This window comes from Trematomus bernacchii, unplaced genomic scaffold (assembly GCF_902827165.1).
Source record: "Trematomus bernacchii unplaced genomic scaffold, fTreBer1.1, whole genome shotgun sequence".
NCBI lineage: Eukaryota > Metazoa > Chordata > Actinopteri > Perciformes > Nototheniidae > Trematomus > Trematomus bernacchii.
Genome location: NW_022987839.1, coordinates 1,803,842 through 1,823,929, shown reverse-complemented (window position 1 = coordinate 1,823,929; position 20,088 = coordinate 1,803,842). Strand labels below are relative to the sequence as shown.

Sequence of the window (20,088 nt, the reverse complement as noted above, 5' to 3'; positions counted from 1 at the left end):
ATTAGATATTGTTCATTATAAAATCAGTTATTTAAAAAAAGCAGTTGATTGGAGTTGCTGAGAACTTTTAGATTTAGGCTTTTTACTCTTTTATTTGTTATTCTTTTGAATAAGCATTTTATTTGGTATACTTACACTGGTAGTTTCCATTGCTAAGAGCATTAAACACATCACTGTTTCCCTTCTCTGTACAGCTACCAGAGCCCTTGATCCTACATCGTTACTACAACGATATTATCGGCTTGGCCAAAGAGTGCCAGAGAGTGATAGTGGAGGAGGCCGATAAACCTAAAACAGGAGAGAAGGGGGGGGCCAGCGTCGGGCTCAACAGAGTCCTCTTCAAGATCAGAGACCTTCTCCGCCAGCTGCCTGCAGCCAACTACAGGACTCTGCGCTTCCTTATCGCTCACCTACACAAGTAAGGGCTGTTATCAAACACACATGCTAACTCATTGTAAGGATTTGTGTCTGTCTGTTCAGTTTGTACACAAAGTTCCTCATGAGACAAAACAGGAAATAGAGACTTCCCTATAGCATAGAGGAAGTAGAACAAACAAACATTATACACATGCTCTATTCATAGTCTAGTTTTTAAATCTGGTTCCAGCTCCAATATTTTTAGAATGACTAATCTGGTCTTATGTCCTTTACATTTAAATATAGGACTAATTGCAGACACTTATAAATAATCACATGTCAGAAGCGGGCTTTGGTTAGAATCTTTTTAAGGCATGTTGTATTTATTTAGACTGTTGTCACTGAAGCTTTACAAAATATTGATCTGCAGAATGTCAGTATAGCTTTGACTCTGAGACGTTGTCTGTACTTACAACCAAGATACAATTCTTGAAAAATACTTTATAAATATCATCACCCCGTCCTCCCACAGAGTGACGGAGCAGGCGGAGGAGAACAAGATGACGGCGAGTAATCTGGGTATAATCTACGGCCCCACGCTGGTGAAGCCCCGGCAGACGGACGCCGAGGTGTCCCTGTCCTCGCTGGTGGACTACCCCTACCAGGCCCTGATGGTGGAGCTGCTGGTGCGCCACTTCCACGCGGTGTTTGACGTTTCACTTCTGCCCGGCTCTGACAACATCACATCCTGCCAGGCGTCCCCCAGACTCACCCCCCAAGAGAAGGTGCAGCGGCTCAGCAGACACTCCGCCTCCCTGATGGATATCAAAGAGGTGAGGAGGGATTTAGGGCTGTGACTAATGCTGCTCTCATGTATTAGAGAATGTCTGACAGTAAGAGCAGCTAAGCGGAAACACGTTTCAATATAAAGTTGTGTAAAGGCTTTTGTGTAAAGTCTGATAAGACTGCAGGTTAGAAAATGAAAAGGAGAACTCTGGAGGTTAGAATGAGAAAGAAGTGAGCTTATCAGACCTCTGTAGATCCTTTTCTCTGTTAGAGGCCTGGATCTCTGAAAGGTAGGCGTTCGAGTTACAATGTGGGTAATGTAGGCGCTAGGGTTGCAACTCATTTGGTTCATTATCAATTCATCTGCAGATTATTTTCCCCCAAAATGCTAAGCTAAGCTAATTTTCTTGGTTATTTTCTGACAACCTGAAGATATTTAGTTTGGTAATGTGATTAGAAAAAAACTGAAAGGCAGGAAATCTCCATATTTCAGCGGCGAAAATATAATTTTCTGCCATTGATGCATAAAAGTTATATAATACATTGTATACAGTTAATTAACCAGTGCAGCTCTAGTAGGCTACAGGTTTAGACAAAAAGTAGAATTCTGTGAATAAATTTGAATACTTTTTAAGTAATATGCAATTAAAAATATTATATGTGAAGCAAAGGTTACTTAATTAAAAACGGATTAAAATCTGATGAAAAGATTGTAATCTAATTGTTTTTGTCCCCTCCAGAGTGCCAAAGTGTACAAGAGATACTCGTCAGTGATCCCCTCCTCACACATCATGAATGAGGTTCACGGGGTGCAGCCGGGGACCGACAGAACAGAGGACTCGGCCTCGGCCTCGGACAGACTCAACGGGGACCAGACCCTCGCTGAAGGAGACATGCAGAGGTCCACCTTAGTGTTCGGCCGTCCCAGCTCCACCGGCCCCCCCACCACCGCTGTGGTACCAAAGGTCCAGCTCCGCACCCAGCGCACCAGACATGTGTCTCGACCCATCAGCATGCCGCTAGAACGCCTGCCCGCGCCCGCCCACATCAGCGAGAGGAATTACCGTAACGCTGCTGCTAAAGATGACTCCAGCTTCTCTGAACGCGTCTCTGAATCTATTCAGGAGATACCAGAGCCAGAGAAAGCCCGCCAAAGTGGCTCGTCGAGAGTTAGCACCTACTACATCACTCCTTTCATGGACACACACTCCATGCAGAGGAGAACGTGGGACAGGAAGTACAAGCACTATGATGTCACACCCAGGACTGCTAAGATTGTGGCCAACCTCCCACCTGCCAGCACTGGAATACAACCTGTGAAAGCAACCATGCCTGTCACTCTTAGCCCAGCGCTAACCGCTACAGTTAGCCCAGCCATAACCGCTAATGTTAGCCCAGCGCTAACAGCTACAGTCCCTACTTCAAGTAGTGTGAGCAACATGTTCTGCACCATTCCCTACACAGTGTCAAAGCCCATCTGGACTTATAAAAGGGAAAATGACTCTGATAATTCTGTCGGCGAGGCTAGCGGCTCGCCAAAACTCCCGCTAACGCTCAGGGCGCCGAGAACTCTGCAGCCGCCTCCTGGAACTTTCTACAAGCCCCCCGTTTCTTTTAACAGCAGGGCAAGGACGCTTCCCAACTGGACTACAACTGTTACCACGGTCACCACCACCACAACCACCGCCAGCCCCTCCGTCGCCCTCTCCACCACTGCCCAGGTAGTCTCCTCATCCCCTGCCCTATCAACGAGCCCCCCACTGACTCGGCTCCAGACTCAGGACTCCGTCGACAGCGACATTGACCCCGGGGTCTCGACCTCTGCCAGCCTTTCCCCCCCACAGTCCCCCCCCCCCAGCAGCCCCGACGACCTCAGCCCCAGCGAGACTAAACCCGTGTACCAAAGACTTCGCCCTCGGCGGACGCAGGAGCTCGAACACAGAGAGGCACATTTTGTCTGAAGCCAAAAAAATCACATATTATATCTGTAAATATTATTGTATCTGTGCCATAGTGTATACATCGGAAGACGTTTTTTTATAATACAAGCGAAGTGGGAGAAATGTAGGCCTGTGAAAATAAACCATGAAAGTGTTATAAGTACTAATATATTGTATTTTACATATTCAAGTCCAAATGTCAACAGTGGTTGCTCTCCCAAGCGTTCAAAACAGACGAATGCCAACATTGAATTTTTAGTGCTATTAAGTTATAAATACATTAATTATCAATTTTTATGTCAAAGATAGGAAGAAATGTGTCAACCACAACATGACATCTGTTTGTAAGTCTATTATTTTCCTTGTTTGAATTGAACCTCTTAGTTCTTGTACAATGTTTGATTTGTTATGAAATTATATTTGATGTAATCACACAATGCACTTAACGCAGGTTCAAATTCTAATGTGCCTTTTTATGTTAGAATTTGCTTAAGTTTTATTCTCCAATGAACAGATGGAAGCATTTTTAACATGAGGTTTTTTTATTTGAAAGAGTTCAACATTTTATCTTTCAAATGAGTCCTTTGATGCCTGTGATTGGTACATCTTTTCTCAGTATGTAAACCTTATGTATCTGTTTACGTTTTTTTTATATCCATTCATACATACTGCATGTTCATCACAGTAATGTTGTTCCATTGCATTATTGTGACCATACAGAAAAAAATGACATGCAACAGTGATTGCTGCAAATTAAAAATGTATTTTTAATTGTTACTTCTGTTCCAATGGAGTTTTTCTTTTTACTGTTCAACACCTCAGAGAACCAGGATGTGTTTTATTTATTCTAACAGACCAAATGACTGTCTCCTTTTCTAAAAATGCATCCTATTTTGTATTTCAAACCTGTATGCATTCAAATTCATGGCAGTATTGGACAACTTGGAGAATGAAACAATGGAAAAGTGGCCGATATAGGGCTGGTCATGTTCACTATCTTTTAAGTTCTCACCTTTTGGTCTTTGAAACAACAGAAAATTGTGAAATCATACGTCAACAAGAGCCAACAAAAATGTCTTGAGAATGACTTAATTCTTCCAACCAACTCCTTAAATACAAAAAAAGCACATTTCCACAGAAAAGCAGAACTAGCTTATCAAAGAATTTGCCAATAATTTTCTGCCCATCGACTAATCAACTAACGTTTCATTCCAATATCTGTTCAGTACATGCAGAGAACCGTGGATATACCTGTAACTATTTCCTTTTTGTAGCCCTGTAGAAATAAGTTTACTGTATTATTTGTACTACTTGTTATAATGCATCCTATTTTGTATTTCTACTAGGGCTGGGCGACATATTACATTGATATTGTGCAATAAGACTTGATATCGTCTAAGTAAGATCATGGTCATATACCTTAAGGTCTTTTTTCCTGTATATGTTTCCTGTTTATTATTATTGTTTGCCAGTCAGCAACTTCTCCACATTATAAAAGATTAGTTCATTGTGTAAATATCTTCTAAAAGCACCAACCCTATACAATATTGTCACAATATTGATGTATTTAGTCAAAGATATTATAATAGATTTTATAATAATAGATTTTCTGCTTATCGGCCAGCCCTAATTTAACCCATGGATCCTGTGAGACTTTTTTGTTATAGTTCACTGAGAATGACAAATTGGAGTTGTGTGACATGGTTTACACTGAGCTTTGTGCAGGGTTAAGCCTATCATTTACGTTGGTTTTCGGCTAAGCGTGTCTGTTTTTCGATGGTTCCCAGCAGGTTCAAGTGGTTTTTATGTCAAACTGTCAGGACTCCACATTCTCCAGACCTAATCACTCCTCCACCTCGTCGCGCTGAGTCATTTCAGACAGGTACGACACAAACACAAACACCTCCTGATTTTCTCATGTAACTGCGTCAAAAATGAAATTTGAAGTTGTTAACCTGGAGGACTTTCCTGCAGAGACAGTGACTGCAGGTACATCTTGCTCATGGACATTTCAACAGACCTTTTAGCTCCTACTGTGATCCATCCTGGAACCCCTCTCAGCACAGGGCACGTCTTCCCTCTCTATCCCCCCCTTTCTTCTCCAGCAGATATCCACCTAATTCTGCTTCAAAATGGATGACTGTTGTCTTTTTTCTGCCTGCCCATGTTGAGCTGGGAGATTAGAGCAATCAGATTAGGAGTGCTGCTGACCTGCAGGCAGAGGAGAGAGAGAGAGTGTGGGCAGCCAGGAGACACACACAGCTCTTTTACCTTGCTTAATGTTTGGCACTACTTCAGCTGCTCTGTGAACCTGTTTCTCTAGATGTCGTACGACTTTTACATCATTCTATAAGAGGTAAGGAACTTGCTTTATTGACAAAATAGTAAGATGATGTATACGCTGACAGGTTGGTAATAGCTAATTACTAAATGCTTGTTACATAATGAAATGAAAGAGATGTTGGTCGATGCTTTTTTAAAAAATGTTTTTCCCCTTATGACTTCTTGTATCGGTTACTTTAGCATGATGCAGTTTTTTTACATTTCTACACATTTCTGTGCAAGGAAGTCCTGTTATGTGTAATTGCTGTTTGAGTAATAATAAGGTTATTTCAAGTCAGACGTAATGGAAGCCTTCACTCTCCTCTTGTAGTCTCACAGTCTTTGTCCTTTTGTTTTTCTGGTATTTCTGTCCCTGCATCCTCAGTCTGCTAGTCTGCGGTAATCTATTTGACATGTCACTCTGAACAAATTACTCTTCATGTCTGACATTCTCTGAGCTCCACTGCACATAACCTGTGGATGTGATTGGCATTTGAAGTTGTTTTCAATTTGGAAATGAGTTTGTCCTTTGGTGTAAGTCTGTATGATAGAGCAGGTGCAAATTGAATTCATAAATCACCTCGACTGCATTTTAATTATTGTGCGAATGTTCGACTTACTTTTATTTTCCTGCAGAGAAATCTCCTTCTGCCAACATGGCTGAACAAAACACCTTAATGGGTGGTAGTGTTTTGCTCAGGAGCACTTCAGCAGGGTGTGTTTTTGTAAGAGGGTTAGTCCAGGGTTGTAGTCAAGACCACCTTAAACAAATCCAAGTAAGGTCTAAGGCCAGGTACCTTCATGTTTGAGTCAGTCGCGTGCAAAACCAAATATAGATCAAAGTCAGTACAACTCAAGACAAATAACAAAAAAAGTCATTCCTCATGGGGAAAATAATCATTTATAATTAGGTTTTCATATATCATAGGATTGATTGATAGTAGTAGACCGAAAATACACTTTTGAAAAAGCGACAACCAACAAAAACAATAGTGGACCATGCAGTGTAAAATATGTTTTCATATCAATATTTTGGTTGATAATGAGAAATTCCTAGTGGTCACAAGACCAGACCCAAGAATTGTAGTCCAATTTCCTTCTGTGTCAGTTGTACCCAAGTTTTTCCAGTGTCTCTGTGAGAAGTAAACAGCAGTGTGTGGTCACTGATGGAGCGTTGTGTGTCTGCAGGTTTGTCACAGTCTGATGACCCCTTCCAGGGGTGAAGCTGCAGAGCAATGAAGACAGGCTCTCAAATCCGCCTGTTACTGTGGAAAAACTGGACCCTCCGCAAGAGGCAGAAGGTAGCATTTATGTGACAGTAGTCAGACAAAACCTTGGATAAAAATAACACCACAGACTACAGCTTTCTCTGAATATGATACATTTCAGGATTGCATACAATTTTACAGATTTCCAACCGTTTCTGTGTGTTTTTAAACCCCACTTTACTTGTTTCTGTCCAGGGCCGCTTCATAGTTGAGATCTGCTGGCCTGTGTTGTTATTTGTTGGTCTGGTGTGGCTGAGGAAGGCCAATCCACTGTACCAGCAACATGAATGTAAGACAAAACCCCTTCTTAAACAAGTTATTCTAGAATCAAGACGCTACACTAATGTGCAATTGCTGGAGGGATTAACACCTGTTAACCTTGAGGCATCTGTTATAAAATCACTTTACGAGCCTGAGTGAGTTGTCTGTTTCTTCAGGTCATTTCCCAAACAAGGCCATGCCGTCAGCAGGGATTCTGCCCTGGATCCAGGGAATCTTCTGCAACGTCAACAACCCCTGCTTCAGATATCCCACCAGAGGAGAGTCTCCGGGCGTTGTCTCCAACTACAACAACTCAGTGTAAGACACATCAAAGCATCTCTATAACCTTAGAGACCTCCACAGAACCTCATAAAGATTTAATTTGGGTTACAAATTATTCCATTACAAATCAGATAATTAAATCAGACGTTAGACCCAAGTGCTCTAGCGCTGATTACAGATGATACACCAGGCTTGTATGAAATGAGATAATGCATTATAACATTGTATATTATCTTGTTTTCTTTACTTGTCTTCAGATTGGCACGGTTCTACGTTGATGCCCAGGAGCTCCTGCTGGAGGAGAGGGAGGTCCAGGGGATCGGCCGTCTTTGGCATGAAATGTCGTCCTTCTCAAACATCATGGAAACGTTACGCAACAACCCATCTGTGGTGTTAGGTAAAAGTGATAAAGGTTTCAGACAGAAGCACTTCTCTTAAGTGTACAATAATTAGTAGAAGCCTTTTTTCTCAACCCTGTTATCAGAAGAGAAATAGACTGTGGGTGAGCAGAGAGACGAGTTGGTAGGGTACAGACCACATGGGTGTAAACGACCTAAGTCTCTGGCTTGATTCCTGTCTATCACTATAAAACAAAAGCATACAAATCAGTCTTTGATACAAAACCAAAGGTAAACAACATTTCCCCTAAAAAGGGTATTTCCTTTTAATGTTTTATAAACTCTTATGCTATCCTGACAGGGAAGTGAAGCAACACTTTCATCTTAACCTTTTTGTTTGTTTGGCTTTCGACACATCCTCTTTGTGTTGGTGTTTCATGTCTTGTGTTCGTCACAATAGGTCCTCACTTTCTCTTTTTTTTAAAAACAATGTGTCTTACTTTAAAGTGGACCTATCATGCTATATTTGAATAATATAGTGTAGGACCATACCTATATAAGGCATATTTATACTTTTTTTTTTTCAAAATACCAAACAGATCATGCATTTTAGCCATGCCTCATTTTGCTCAATTTGAAAAATGTTAGCTCTGTTTTAGCAAGGGCAGATTCAGTGAGAACAGCACCATCTACAGGCCTGGCATATGTACTACAGCGTCTCCAGCGCTTTCGAACGGCAATGGCCGTGGCTGTCTCCTCCTGATTGGTGGAGTTGGCCCAATAGCCATAGCGCTACTGTCCTGACGTCAGTAAAGTGTTCAAATCTGGATCAGTTTTTATCAGATCCGTTGCAGCCCCTTTTTTAGAGATTTGGGTATGGAGGAAAATAGAGAGGGTTGTGTTTTCTGACACTTGGTGAGTTCCCTGGAACACCGGGGACACATATTCATGTCTAAAAGACGTACAAAAGTGCATTTTGCATGATAGGTCCCCTTTAAATGTCACCACTAATGTCGGTCCATTTTGCTAAATGAGTTTGCTTCCAATGGCAGTAATCCTTCAGATGTTGCATTTCCAACTGCTGGATAAACACTTTATATATTTTATTTTATTACTGAGGTAATCACTTGATTGTTTTAGCTACAGAATAAGCTATGGAGTTATTTATCCAATGTGTAAAACATAAATTTCCTCAATTAGACAAACAGGATTGTCCATATTAATATCATATTGTTATTCTGAGTATTACTGCATTTGAAATGACCTCAAAAAGTGTTGGCAGGGATTTCCGCTGCCAGACTGTCTGGCTGTCAATTATTTCCTCTGTAGTCCAGACTGTTGTCAATATTGTATGTAGTTGCTCTAACCTTTCACTATCTCGTCTCTTGATGTTTCAGGTCGTGGGCTGAAGCTTGATGATATTCTGAAGGATGATGAGAATTTCACCGCCTTCCTCTTGGAAAACGCCGCCCTCTCAGAGTCTATTGTCTACCAGTTCGTCAATGCAGAAATACGACTGGAACAGGTGCAGTGGGATAAGATGAAGCTTGGACTGATATTATATCATCTTTGCTGATTTGTAAAGAATACTGAAGGACTTACATCTTTTTCTGTTGTTTATAACCAATATTAATTCAAACTTTATTGTCAATCTTTCAGTTTGTGCGTACAGACAGAGAGATCGAAATACCCCTTCCCATAATCCCGAATACAAAAATACAAATATATATACAAATATTTATAAAAATATGTATATCCTATATATAAACAATCAACAGACACATTTATACATATGCACACAGTGAGACATAAATAAAAGCACAACAATCAATATATACAAAAATAACAGTCACTTAAGATTTCATTGTTATGATATTTGCTGAATCTTTGAGACATATCCCACAATAAACCCAGTATTCCCCTTCTCATCTTCCCCAGTTTGCGTTTGGTATCCCGGACCTGCAGCTGAAAGACATCGCCTGCAGCCAGGCTCTGCTCGACCACTTCATCATCTTCCCGAGTCGCATGGGGCTCCACGGGGTCCGCAACGCCATGTGTGCCCTCAGCCAGACGAGGCTGCAGAGGGTAGAAGACGAACTGTATGACAATCTGGACTTCTTCAAAATCTTCAAACTGGTGAGTTGTGCTTTGAACAAATATGGAATGTGTGTATGTCACTGTTATCTATTATATACAATGGTACATCATTAATTGACTCTGAATCGCATAATATCCTGTATTTTTGATGACCTTCGTAAAGTGGATGTTGTTCCTTGGATCCATCCTTTCCTCCTTGTGTTTACTTGACATGGCAGTCATCATTTCCACTGATAGATCCTCTGAAGGCTGCATTTGTTGGAAAAAAGATGTCCCTCTTCCTGTTCTGCAGACAGACTTAACAATGTGTTAGTGTGCCTCTCAATACTGTATTGCTGCCCTGTGCTGTCTGTACTACTTAGCTGCAAGGCCTACTGAAGAAGAAGGGCACTGTGGTTTTAGCTAACATTTCTTTAACAGTAGTTTAATGGTGTTTTTATTGGAGGGGTGAAAAGAGACATATTTGCTGCACTAGCTAGTACTTTTGGCAGTGTGTGTGTGTGTGTGTGTGTGTGTGTGTGTGTGTGTGTGTGTGTGTGTGTGTGTGTGTGTGTGTGTGTGTGTGTGTGTGTGTGTGTGTGTGTGTGTGTGTGTGTTGTGTGTGTGTGTGTGTGTGTGTGTTGTGTGTGTGTGTGTGTGTGTGTGTGTGTGTGTGTGTGTGTGTGTGTGTGTGTGTGTGTGTGTTCGCGGTGTCAAAGGAAGATGTCACCCAGTGCAACAGAGTGACTCACTGATGTGTTTTTAATAGACAGCAACAGAACTCCAAGGCGCAGAGCAATAAGCTACACTATAGTGTTGGTTTTGAAGAAAGAAGAATGTGAGATATCACCAGACTGATCATTCAAAGTCACACATCATATTTTCAAGTCAATTGGCAGATTACTGTACTGTGAAATATATGTAGAGGAAGAAGATGGATGGTTAAATACAGTGTGACTTGAGTTGCAGTGCAATCATCCGGTTAACTCGGTCAGTGTTGTGCTTTAACAGTCACACATTTAAAGGAGACTTAAAGAGGCCCTATTTTGCTTTTTGGGGTCGCCTCGATTGGACACATTTGTTTTCTTCTGTAACATAGTGACATTACCGTTTAACACTAGCACTCAAATATTGTACGTGATAGGCTAAGGGGCGGGACATCTCTAAGCTTATCACAACAGAGCCGGCCATCTAGGGCGAAAGAGGTGCTGTAAGAGAAAAATAAAGCACTTTTTGACCATTAAAGCATGTAATCATGTCACAGTAGAGGCACACAATACAAATATGAACCTGAAATAAGGCCCTTTTATGGTTGATAATAAGGACATGCCCCAATCACCTGCATAGACACTTTTGATGTATTTAGTTTACTTAGCAATATAGTGTAGTGAGGTTGATACTGTAATATTGTTTTCATAGCTTTAGCATTCTACATTGTAGGTTTCCTCGTGATTGAAAAGGTGTCTGTGCTGCTTTGTGCTCAGAATAGTTACAATTAGTTTTGAGTTGTGGCTCGACGTCAGATGGCTCATTATTCTATGAAGAGCTGCTTGTGACTCCATGAGTGCATGTGATGCCTCGTGGCTGATTGTACCTTTTACAATTTTTTCTAAATGTTTACTTGTGTATTTACAACAGGCAAGAAACAAAGAGAAGGCAGAACAACAGAGCCTCTCCTTTCTTATTTATTTGAATGAGTCTTTGAAGTAGGTGGTGTGTGGCGCAGTGGGTTGTGCATTGGTGTTCGGATCAGGGGGTCACAGCAGGTTCAAACCCCACTGCAGTCAGCATGTCGTCGTGTCCCTGAAGACACTTCACCCCAAATTGCTCCTGTGGGGATTACCCACAGTATTGAGTATGTAAGTCGCTTTGGATAAAAGCGTCTAACAAGTGACATGTCATGTTATGAGTAGACACAGCTCGGCATGTTTTATTGAAGAAAAACAATATAAAAATAGCATTGAACATCAACAAACTGTGCTATATTTATACTTGACAGCCTTCAATTTCTTCTCTACGAGTTGAGGTTCAGCTCGAGTGAGTCAGGTGACTGGCTCAGGGTTTGGTTATGGCATTATCCCTCTTGGCCTGTTTCTGTAATGGGCTTATCTAGACCCCGCCTGGAGCATGTGAGCTATTCTGTAAGACGTGTGGCTACGTCTCGTATAAATACTCTACCAACAGGTGCCTGTCTAAAGGGAACACCCGGCTATCTGTTTGCAGTGTTGCAGTGTTGTCTTAACCTCTTTCTTGAGGACAAAACAACATTAGTAATCTGAATATTTGAGTAGCTTGAGTAGTTGTAAAAGAGCTTTGCTAGATTTAATCTATGTACATTGATGAACTAAATGACTAGGAACAACTACATCTGAGTGTAAATAATTCATTAGCTTGATATCAATTATATATGTCATTATCATTCTTTTCTTTGAATTGTCTCTTTTCTCTTTTTAATAGTGAAGCATATTAAGGTACCTTTTTTAGTTTGGACATGAGTTTTTTTTTCCATTCTCTAAATTCAATAGAATATATATAAACATATTTCCATCTATAATGTTACACTTTGTAAACTCTGCAGGGTCACTAAAGCTTATACTATATTAAATATCATGTAACATATTTGATATGAAGGTCTGCAAAAAGCTTTTGTTGTAAGCATTTGTAAATTAATTTTTGCAAGAAAGTATTTATCCAAAACAGCATATCAGTACTTTAAAACTGATATGCAGAATTGTGTTGAATTTTGAGACATCACCTTTTTCTCCACTGTCTAATTGACTAAACATTCATATTGGAAACATATTTAGTCAATATCAAAGACATATGACACCATTAGTTTCTTGACTTTGTATAGGGATGGCTTGATACATATTTGTCATGTTTCATACCAATTCAATAACGTCCTTTTCAAAAGTAACACATACTGTATTATACTACCCTAAAGGAGGAAATACATAGCCCTTCTTTTTATTCAAACGTTTACACACTCAGAACTAGGGTCAATGTACAGTCAAATCAAAGATTACAATTATTTTGACAAATACCTCAACAATATTGCAACAATATTAAAGTGTTATCCTTTTTGGGCTTTCCAAAACTATTCATACAATGAGATTCTCATACTGTATATAGTCAACAGTAATGTTGATATAATTGGGTAAAAAGGATAGATGGCATCTAGTCTTTTCACTTTTGCCTTCAACTCCTAATCCACTAACCCCTTGCCCTTATTCCACCTAGCTTAGCACTTTCTACTTTTGTTGTTATTTTGTTTTACTTGCTTGTAAGCGCTTTGAGCACCAGGAAAAGCGCTTTATAAATGTAATGTATTATTATTATTAGTCTGATATCAGTATACCGTTATATAATATAATTAGGGCTGTCAGTCGATTAAAATATTTAATCGCGATTAATCGCATGATTGTCCATAGTTAATCGCGATTAATCGCAAATTAATCGCACATTTTTTATCTGTTCTAAATGTACCTTAGAGGGATATTTTTCAAGTTTTTAATACTCTTATCAACATATGAGTGGACAACTATGCTTTATATGTTTGTTTATTATCATTTGAACAATGACAAATATTCTCATGAATATTAAACACAACAACCTCTGAACATTACAAATATTCACCTCAATTCAACCTGGAACCTCTCTCATACAATACTGTGTGTGTGTGTGTGTGTGTGTGTGTGTGTGTGTGTGTGTGTGTGTGTGTGTGTGTGTGTGTGTGTGTGTGTGTGTGTGTGTGTGTGTGTGTGTGTGTGTGTGTGTGGTGTGTGTGTGTGTGTGTGTGTGGTGTGTGTGTGTGTGTGTGTGTGTGTGTGTGTGGTGTGTGTGTGTGTGTGTGTGTGTGTGTGTGTGTGTGTGTGTGTGCGCGTGTGTGTGTGTGTGGGGACACTGTGGCGTAGGCTCCACGAGGACGAAAACGGGTTGAATCCGCATATTTCTCATGCGTATAGCCCTTTAAGCTCGACGACGCCGTAAGGGAAACGTAGAAACAGACCCCGCAAACGACAACGGGTCCACAGGTGGATAGATCTGGGAACGGAGCGCTCTGGGGGGTCCAACGGGGCCGTGGGGTCGCCTATACGGTCATCCGTTTCATAGCCCCGCCTCTCCCCACCTCTGCTGCTCACCTCCGCAAAAGTACACTGCACACTGAATTCAGATTATTTATCTTTATCTCGATATGAACATAAACGCGAGTGAAGTCTAATCTGATAGGACGGAGACACGCAGCTCCTCCGGCTGTGAAGCAGCGAGAGCAAAACACACACTTCAAGTCAGATCACCACCCTTAGCTATTTTAATTACCTCTCAAACTACCTAAACTAGTTATAAATATGTTTATTTTTACTGTCGGGTTTACTTACTGGATCAGCTGCTGCATGAGGAAGCATGAAGATTTAAACTTTAACACACATTGACCGGCGAAAAACTCTGCGCGGTTCCCTCGGCCCCCACCCATGGATGTGCCCCCACCGCGGAGAATAAACAGAAGTGCAGCCATGACAACCATTCTTCTTCGCTGCTTTTGTGGAGGAAGTTGCTGCTTTTGTGGAGGAAGTTACAGCGCGACGTACAGGTTCGGCATATGTACTGCAGCTTTTCCAGCGGTTGGATGTAAACGGAGCCGTCTCGTGGAGCTTGACACAATCCGGTGTATATTGCGTGTGGTCGGAAGGTTTTTTGCGGTTGCGTTTGCGTTACTCCGATGCGTTTTGCCGTATTTGTCCTCGTGGAGCCGGGGCCTGTGATGGATCGTTGAGCTATGTGCAGCTCAAGGCATATATGCTCGAATGGGAGCTGCCTGGACGCTGCAATAATGTTGCGCGTACTATCCGTGCTGAGTGTGCTGACTTTTCGTACAATGTCACACTGTCTGGCTACCTGCATAAAGTCAAGTGCTCGGCGCAGTTGTCGGCGAAATGTCATTGAAACAGCTCCTTATATCCGTTAGCGCAGCTAGCTAGCACCAGATGCTAACAACAACAACACGTAAGGTGTGCCTCGCTCGCGCGAGTCGCGCCACACATACACACTCCCTCCCGGTCCCTCCCGATGGCCAGTCCGGGCCTGCCAGTGAGCGTGGAAGTGTGGTCTGCCACAAGCGGGCGGTAGGAGCGGGGCTGTCAGCATCAGCTTGTAGATGGTATTTTACACTCGATGCACTCTGAAACTACGGCGGCCGAGGACAAAAAATACACATGCGTTAATCGCGTTAAAATAATTAGTGGCGTTAATTTTTTTTTGCGTTAACGCGTTATTAACGTTAACTTGACAGCCCTAAATATAATATATAATATTCATATTTTTCTCAGCCCTGTATGGAACATTAAGTTTGACTGGTCAGCACCATCAAAACATTTACATTTTAAATTACAACTTTATGTAAAAATTTGAATAAAAGTATTTAAATTAACAAATACATTATAATTTAAGTGTATAATTTGGGCAACAATTACCACTCAATGCCTACACATCTATGATAGTTGTTGACAGATTTGAAGGCCAAATGGATCGTATTGGTTTACAATAGTTTCCTCCCAATATCCGATCCAGTAATTTTTGGTTACACCTACAAACCAAGCATATGTCAGCCATTGTGTACTATAGTAACATCTAAGTAGGGATCTTTGCTTTAACCAATTAGCTATATAAAGCCCATTACTACACTGATCTCTGCCATGTCACAACTTGTTACGTTCATTACTCCCTTCTGCCAACCACCTCTCAACAGCCCCCCTTCCCTTTCCTTCGCTTTCTCTCTTTCCCCCCCCCTGCGACCCCTTCCTCCTTCCTTCGTTCATTGAAATTCAAGTGCGAGGAATGCAGGAGGAAGGATATCGCATGTGCGTGTTTGTCTTTGCATTCGGGGTTTCCGTTACCCTCAGCACTCTGCTCTGACCAGGCCTTTTCGTACGCCTAATGCTAATGGTTTCCCAAGATGAAGTCATGGAAGGAGGTCCAGGGGAAGAACAAATCGAACTGATTGATTGAAACCTGTCTTGTTTTCTCCATAAATACAGAAGAGACCAAAATGACATGACAAAAGACGCATCGTCTGAGAAAAGTGTGCAAAAGTTATTTCCTTTTAATTAAAAAACGTTGTTTCAAGCGCTTTAGTTTTGCCTTAGAGTTGCCAGTTTCTCGATAGATATAAATGTGTTTATCTGTCATCACGGGACATGACTTTAGCATTGCCGCCATTAGTTTTGATACAAATGAACAAAGAGCAAACGGTTTTCAACCCCTATTTTTATCTGTATCAATTTCAAACACAGTATTAATATTTTTAACTTGACTGATGCGACTTATGACTTTGTTTCCCCAGATGCCTAAGATTGTGGACAGGAGCTCCGAAGGGATTGACCTAAACAACTGGGGTCGGGTTCTTAAGACGACCTCGGAGAAGATGCAAGTTGTAAGTGCTCCAAAGTCCATCAATCCCTCCTCTCTTCTTCTGCTCAGTCCTGCAGGATCAGAGGCAGCAGTATTTTTAGTCCTGCAGGAAACTCGCCTCTTCCGCTGCTCCCAGTTTGAGAATCGCTCACAGAAGAGGCTGAGTGATGGGCTCAACAATGTGGGGTGTGCATGAGTGTGTTAACAACCCACATGTGAACTCTCAACAGAGATATGTCTTTTGGGATTCACTATATATATATGTGTGTGTGTGTGAGGTTGTGTGTATGTACGATAAGATTGTGTCACATGGCATACTAGTTGTGCATTCCATTTTTTTTTTTATATCCATGCAACACAAATCTAAATTGAATAGAACCGAAATAGAACAGAATAGAGGAAAATACAGTAGATGTCGTAAAGTAAATAAAATATATAATGTGAAAAAGTAGAATATATAGAAGACTATTTGATGAGCTCATCTGTAAAATAAAATAAAAACCCTTTTGAGAAATACTATTTTTTCGGCGCTGTGAACTACGTCATTACTGTGCAACACGTTGTAATGGGCTGAATACTCACATGATATTATACTCAGGGTATTTTCCCAAATGAACAAATACAAAGTACTTTATGACTAATTGTGTTGTACTGCAACGCGCTAATCTTCTCACACATTGTATATTTGCAAACATATTTTTGCACCATAACCTATGGATTATAATCAATTGCACTTCACCACTCTCTCTCTCTTTCTGACATTTTCCTTAAGCGCAATGCATGATGGTTGATTCACTTATTTTCACAGTCCATTGTGGGAGTCCACTCTATAGGGTAAATCAATCTCGCTATACGTTCAGGCAGCACACACACACACACACACACACACACACACCACACACACACACACACACACACACACACACACACACACACACACACACACACACACACACACACACACACACACACACACACACACACACACACACACACACACCTCACCTGAAGACAGATATATACTTTAAATGAACCTCTGTTCAGCACAAAGTCAGTCGTTTTTATATTTCACAAGCAGTACAAATATATTTTCCAGACAGTGGCTACAGCAATAATAATAATAATATTTGTTTGGACTGAGGAGTAGCTAGTCAAGACTATCTATTGGAAATAAGATATCCTTTATTTGTCTTACAGCAGGAAACTGTACAGCATTACTACAACAGAGCAGATTAGAGGCACAAATAAAGAGATAAAGAGACAAACATGTGTTAATAAAATACAAAAACAATAGAGTAAACATACATGGTATATAAACAAGGGGAAGCATTCAAAAAGGTTAGTGAACTGACATATCTAAAGTGTCAAATGTAAGAGTATGTATATAAATAAGTATTAACCCTCCTGTTGTCTTCGGGTCAAATCTGACCGATTTACTACTTTCATCAATCATAACTTTTTTGTTTTACATTCGATTGCATTAAGGCTTTATGATATCCTTCACAGTAGACATTTGAACATATAAAATGGCTGATCACCACTTTCATTGCATTTTGGACGATTTATTCAACTTTGTAACACCCATGGTGTTCCCGTTCAAAAATGACCGCCATAAAGAAAAGGAATTAGTAACCATCCGGATCAGATAAAACACACACACACACACACACACACACACACACACACACACACACACACACACACACACACACACACACACACACACACACACACACACACACACAAAAAAGCAGACAGTGTGACTGGGACTGTTGTGTGTTTCGGCAAGTTTACTGTATGTCCCGGGGGGGTGGTGTGTCCCATCTTTACCTAAAAGGCAGGGTGTAGGAGAGAGAGTGTGTTGGGGGTGTGTGTGTGGGGGGGGGGTCGTCGAGAGAGAGAGAGAGAGACATTCCTTTGAGGTGACACATCCTGTAGGTGGGACCTTCGTATCACCGTGGTGACAGAATGGCGAGCCAAATGCTCTCATTACCCACCTCTCCTTCCTTTTAATTTTGTGTGTGTGTGTGTCTCGGTGTGTGTGTGTTGTAATAATAAATAAGAAAAAGGAGGAAAAGGGGAGTGAGAGTGAAATAAATCAGGGGTATAGCTTGCATGTGTATATTCACACGTAAAAGGTTGCTTTGAAGGGTGAAGGGCTTAGAAAATCAATGAGTCATTAGCTTAATTGAACTCTGAATAACAGTGTGATTATGTGTTTTGATAAAGTCTGTTGAGAGATTACATTACATTACATGACATGTTACTTGTTAGACGCTGTTATCCAAAGCGACTTACACACTCAATACTGTGGGCAATCCCCACAGGAGCAATTTGGGGTGAAGTGTCTTGCCCAGGGACACAACGACATGCTGACTGCAGTGGGGTTTGAACCTGTGCTCCCCTGATCCGAACCCCAACGCCACACGCCTCCCGAGATGCTTTGTTTTATAAGATGATGACTTAAAACACATGTTCCTTGTGAGGCCTCAAAACCATTGAAAACCTGATCCCTTATGATATCATTTAAACATTTGAAACAGTCATTTCTCGGATTTGAGGACATTTCAGGTTGATTTAATTATGTGATTTTATCTTTGGATAAATATGTTACTCACCGACAAAAAACAAAAAACCCTGAACTACGATTTCTGACACACTGCCAACTATTTATTTAGAAAGGAAATGATACAGGCATGGAGAAACGCACTTGGATGAAGCTATTTTTGTTCTATCAATAGGAGGATATTTAGCCGCCCTCAGACTATCCTCATCGTGTGAGTAGAGGCGTACGTCCAACATGTCTGCTTATCTTTCTAACTATTGTTTTCTAGTGATTGTTTATGTTTTTCCATTCACACAGTATGAATGAATATGAAGGACATAAATATCCCTTCTCTGTTGATCATTATCTGACAAAAGGTCAAATAGCTCAAGGCTAATTATTTACACGCAACATAATTTAGGATGACATTTAACCCACTTTGATCAACAGATGATCAGGCATAAAGGAATTTTTAAATTAAGGGGACAACTGGTCTGGGTTCCTTTCAAAGGCGTATCGTTTTTTTTTTCTCATCTACAGCACACAAGCTTTGGGATGTTGGTAGTTTGGCCAGCAACCTAAGACATGTGACAGTAACGTCTTATTCTCTTAAATCATGTAACTCCATGCCAACTTGTCAATGTATTTGACACTGTTTTGACATAATTGCACTATGACCTTTTTGTGAGGATGTTTCAGACTTTTGCTATTCAAATATCTTTTAATTTAAAGGTCCTATGTCATGGCGTGGTGGCATGTGGTGCAGTGGATTGTGTGTTGGTGTTCGGATCAGGGGGTCACAGGTTCAAACCCCACTGCAGTCAGCATGTTGTTGTGTCCCTGGGCAAGACACTTCACCCCAAATTGCTCCTGTGGGGATTGTCCACAGTATTGAGTATGTGACATGTAATGTAAAGTAATGGCCATTTCTACTGATCATAATTCCATTGTTGAGGTCTACTAGAATAGATGTACATTGTTCAATGTTCCAAAATCACATTGGTTTCTCATACAGCATCTCTGTATAGTATGTGTATTCACTGTGGCTAAAAAAATTAAATAATCATTTGAAACATTCCAGAAAAAAAAAATGTATTACACCTTTGGATTAAATACCTTTTGCTTTCCCTTGTTGAAGTTAAGTAATATTCCAAAGTTGCAGTATATTTAACTTTTATCTTTTTAATTAATCTCTATTTGCATAATTAACAAAACATGTGAAATAAATGGCAACTGGCAATTAAAAAGATACATATAAATGTATGCATCTCATATGCTAACAGCCAAAGCTATTATAGGGAAAGTGCAAATTTGTATTATTATATTATTTATCACAGTAAAAAGCATATGCACACCATACTACATTCTATAGAGATAGTTAACACTTCTTCACTTACTGGCAGAGTCGTCATAGACATAGTTGCGTCTAGAATCCCCCCCCCCCCCTTCCCTCCCTTTGAGCCCACTGTGCTCTGATTGGTCAGCTCGCCCACTCTGTTCTGATG

At 40.7% G+C, this 20,088-nt stretch overlaps 2 protein-coding genes across 3 annotated transcripts in view; both read left to right on the top strand.

Moving 5' to 3' along the window:
- The window catches only part of LOC117500223 (rho GTPase-activating protein 29-like), a 31,557-nt gene extending 27,697 nt beyond the window's left edge, over nt 1–3,860 (top strand). For both annotated transcript variants that reach the window (XM_034153016.1, XM_034153017.1), the window contains 3 exons: nt 195–418; nt 890–1,190; nt 1,884–3,860. In XM_034153016.1, coding sequence (XP_034008907.1) covers nt 195–418; nt 890–1,190; nt 1,884–3,104 — 1,746 coding nt within the window. In that variant the 3' untranslated portion in view covers nt 3,105–3,860. The remainder of the gene's footprint in view (nt 1–194; nt 419–889; nt 1,191–1,883) is intronic.
- A 1,510-nt stretch (nt 3,861–5,370) lies between these two features.
- Nucleotides 5,371–20,088, top strand: part of LOC117500408 (retinal-specific phospholipid-transporting ATPase ABCA4-like) — a 47,580-nt gene continuing 32,862 nt past the window's right edge. The window contains exons 1-8 of the mRNA XM_034153334.1: nt 5,371–5,439; nt 6,594–6,706; nt 6,869–6,962; nt 7,111–7,252; nt 7,474–7,613; nt 8,952–9,079; nt 9,493–9,690; nt 15,971–16,060. Of these exons, the coding sequence (XP_034009225.1) occupies nt 6,641–6,706; nt 6,869–6,962; nt 7,111–7,252; nt 7,474–7,613; nt 8,952–9,079; nt 9,493–9,690; nt 15,971–16,060 (858 nt within the window). The 5' untranslated portion in view covers nt 5,371–5,439; nt 6,594–6,640. The remainder of the gene's footprint in view (nt 5,440–6,593; nt 6,707–6,868; nt 6,963–7,110; nt 7,253–7,473; nt 7,614–8,951; nt 9,080–9,492; nt 9,691–15,970; nt 16,061–20,088) is intronic.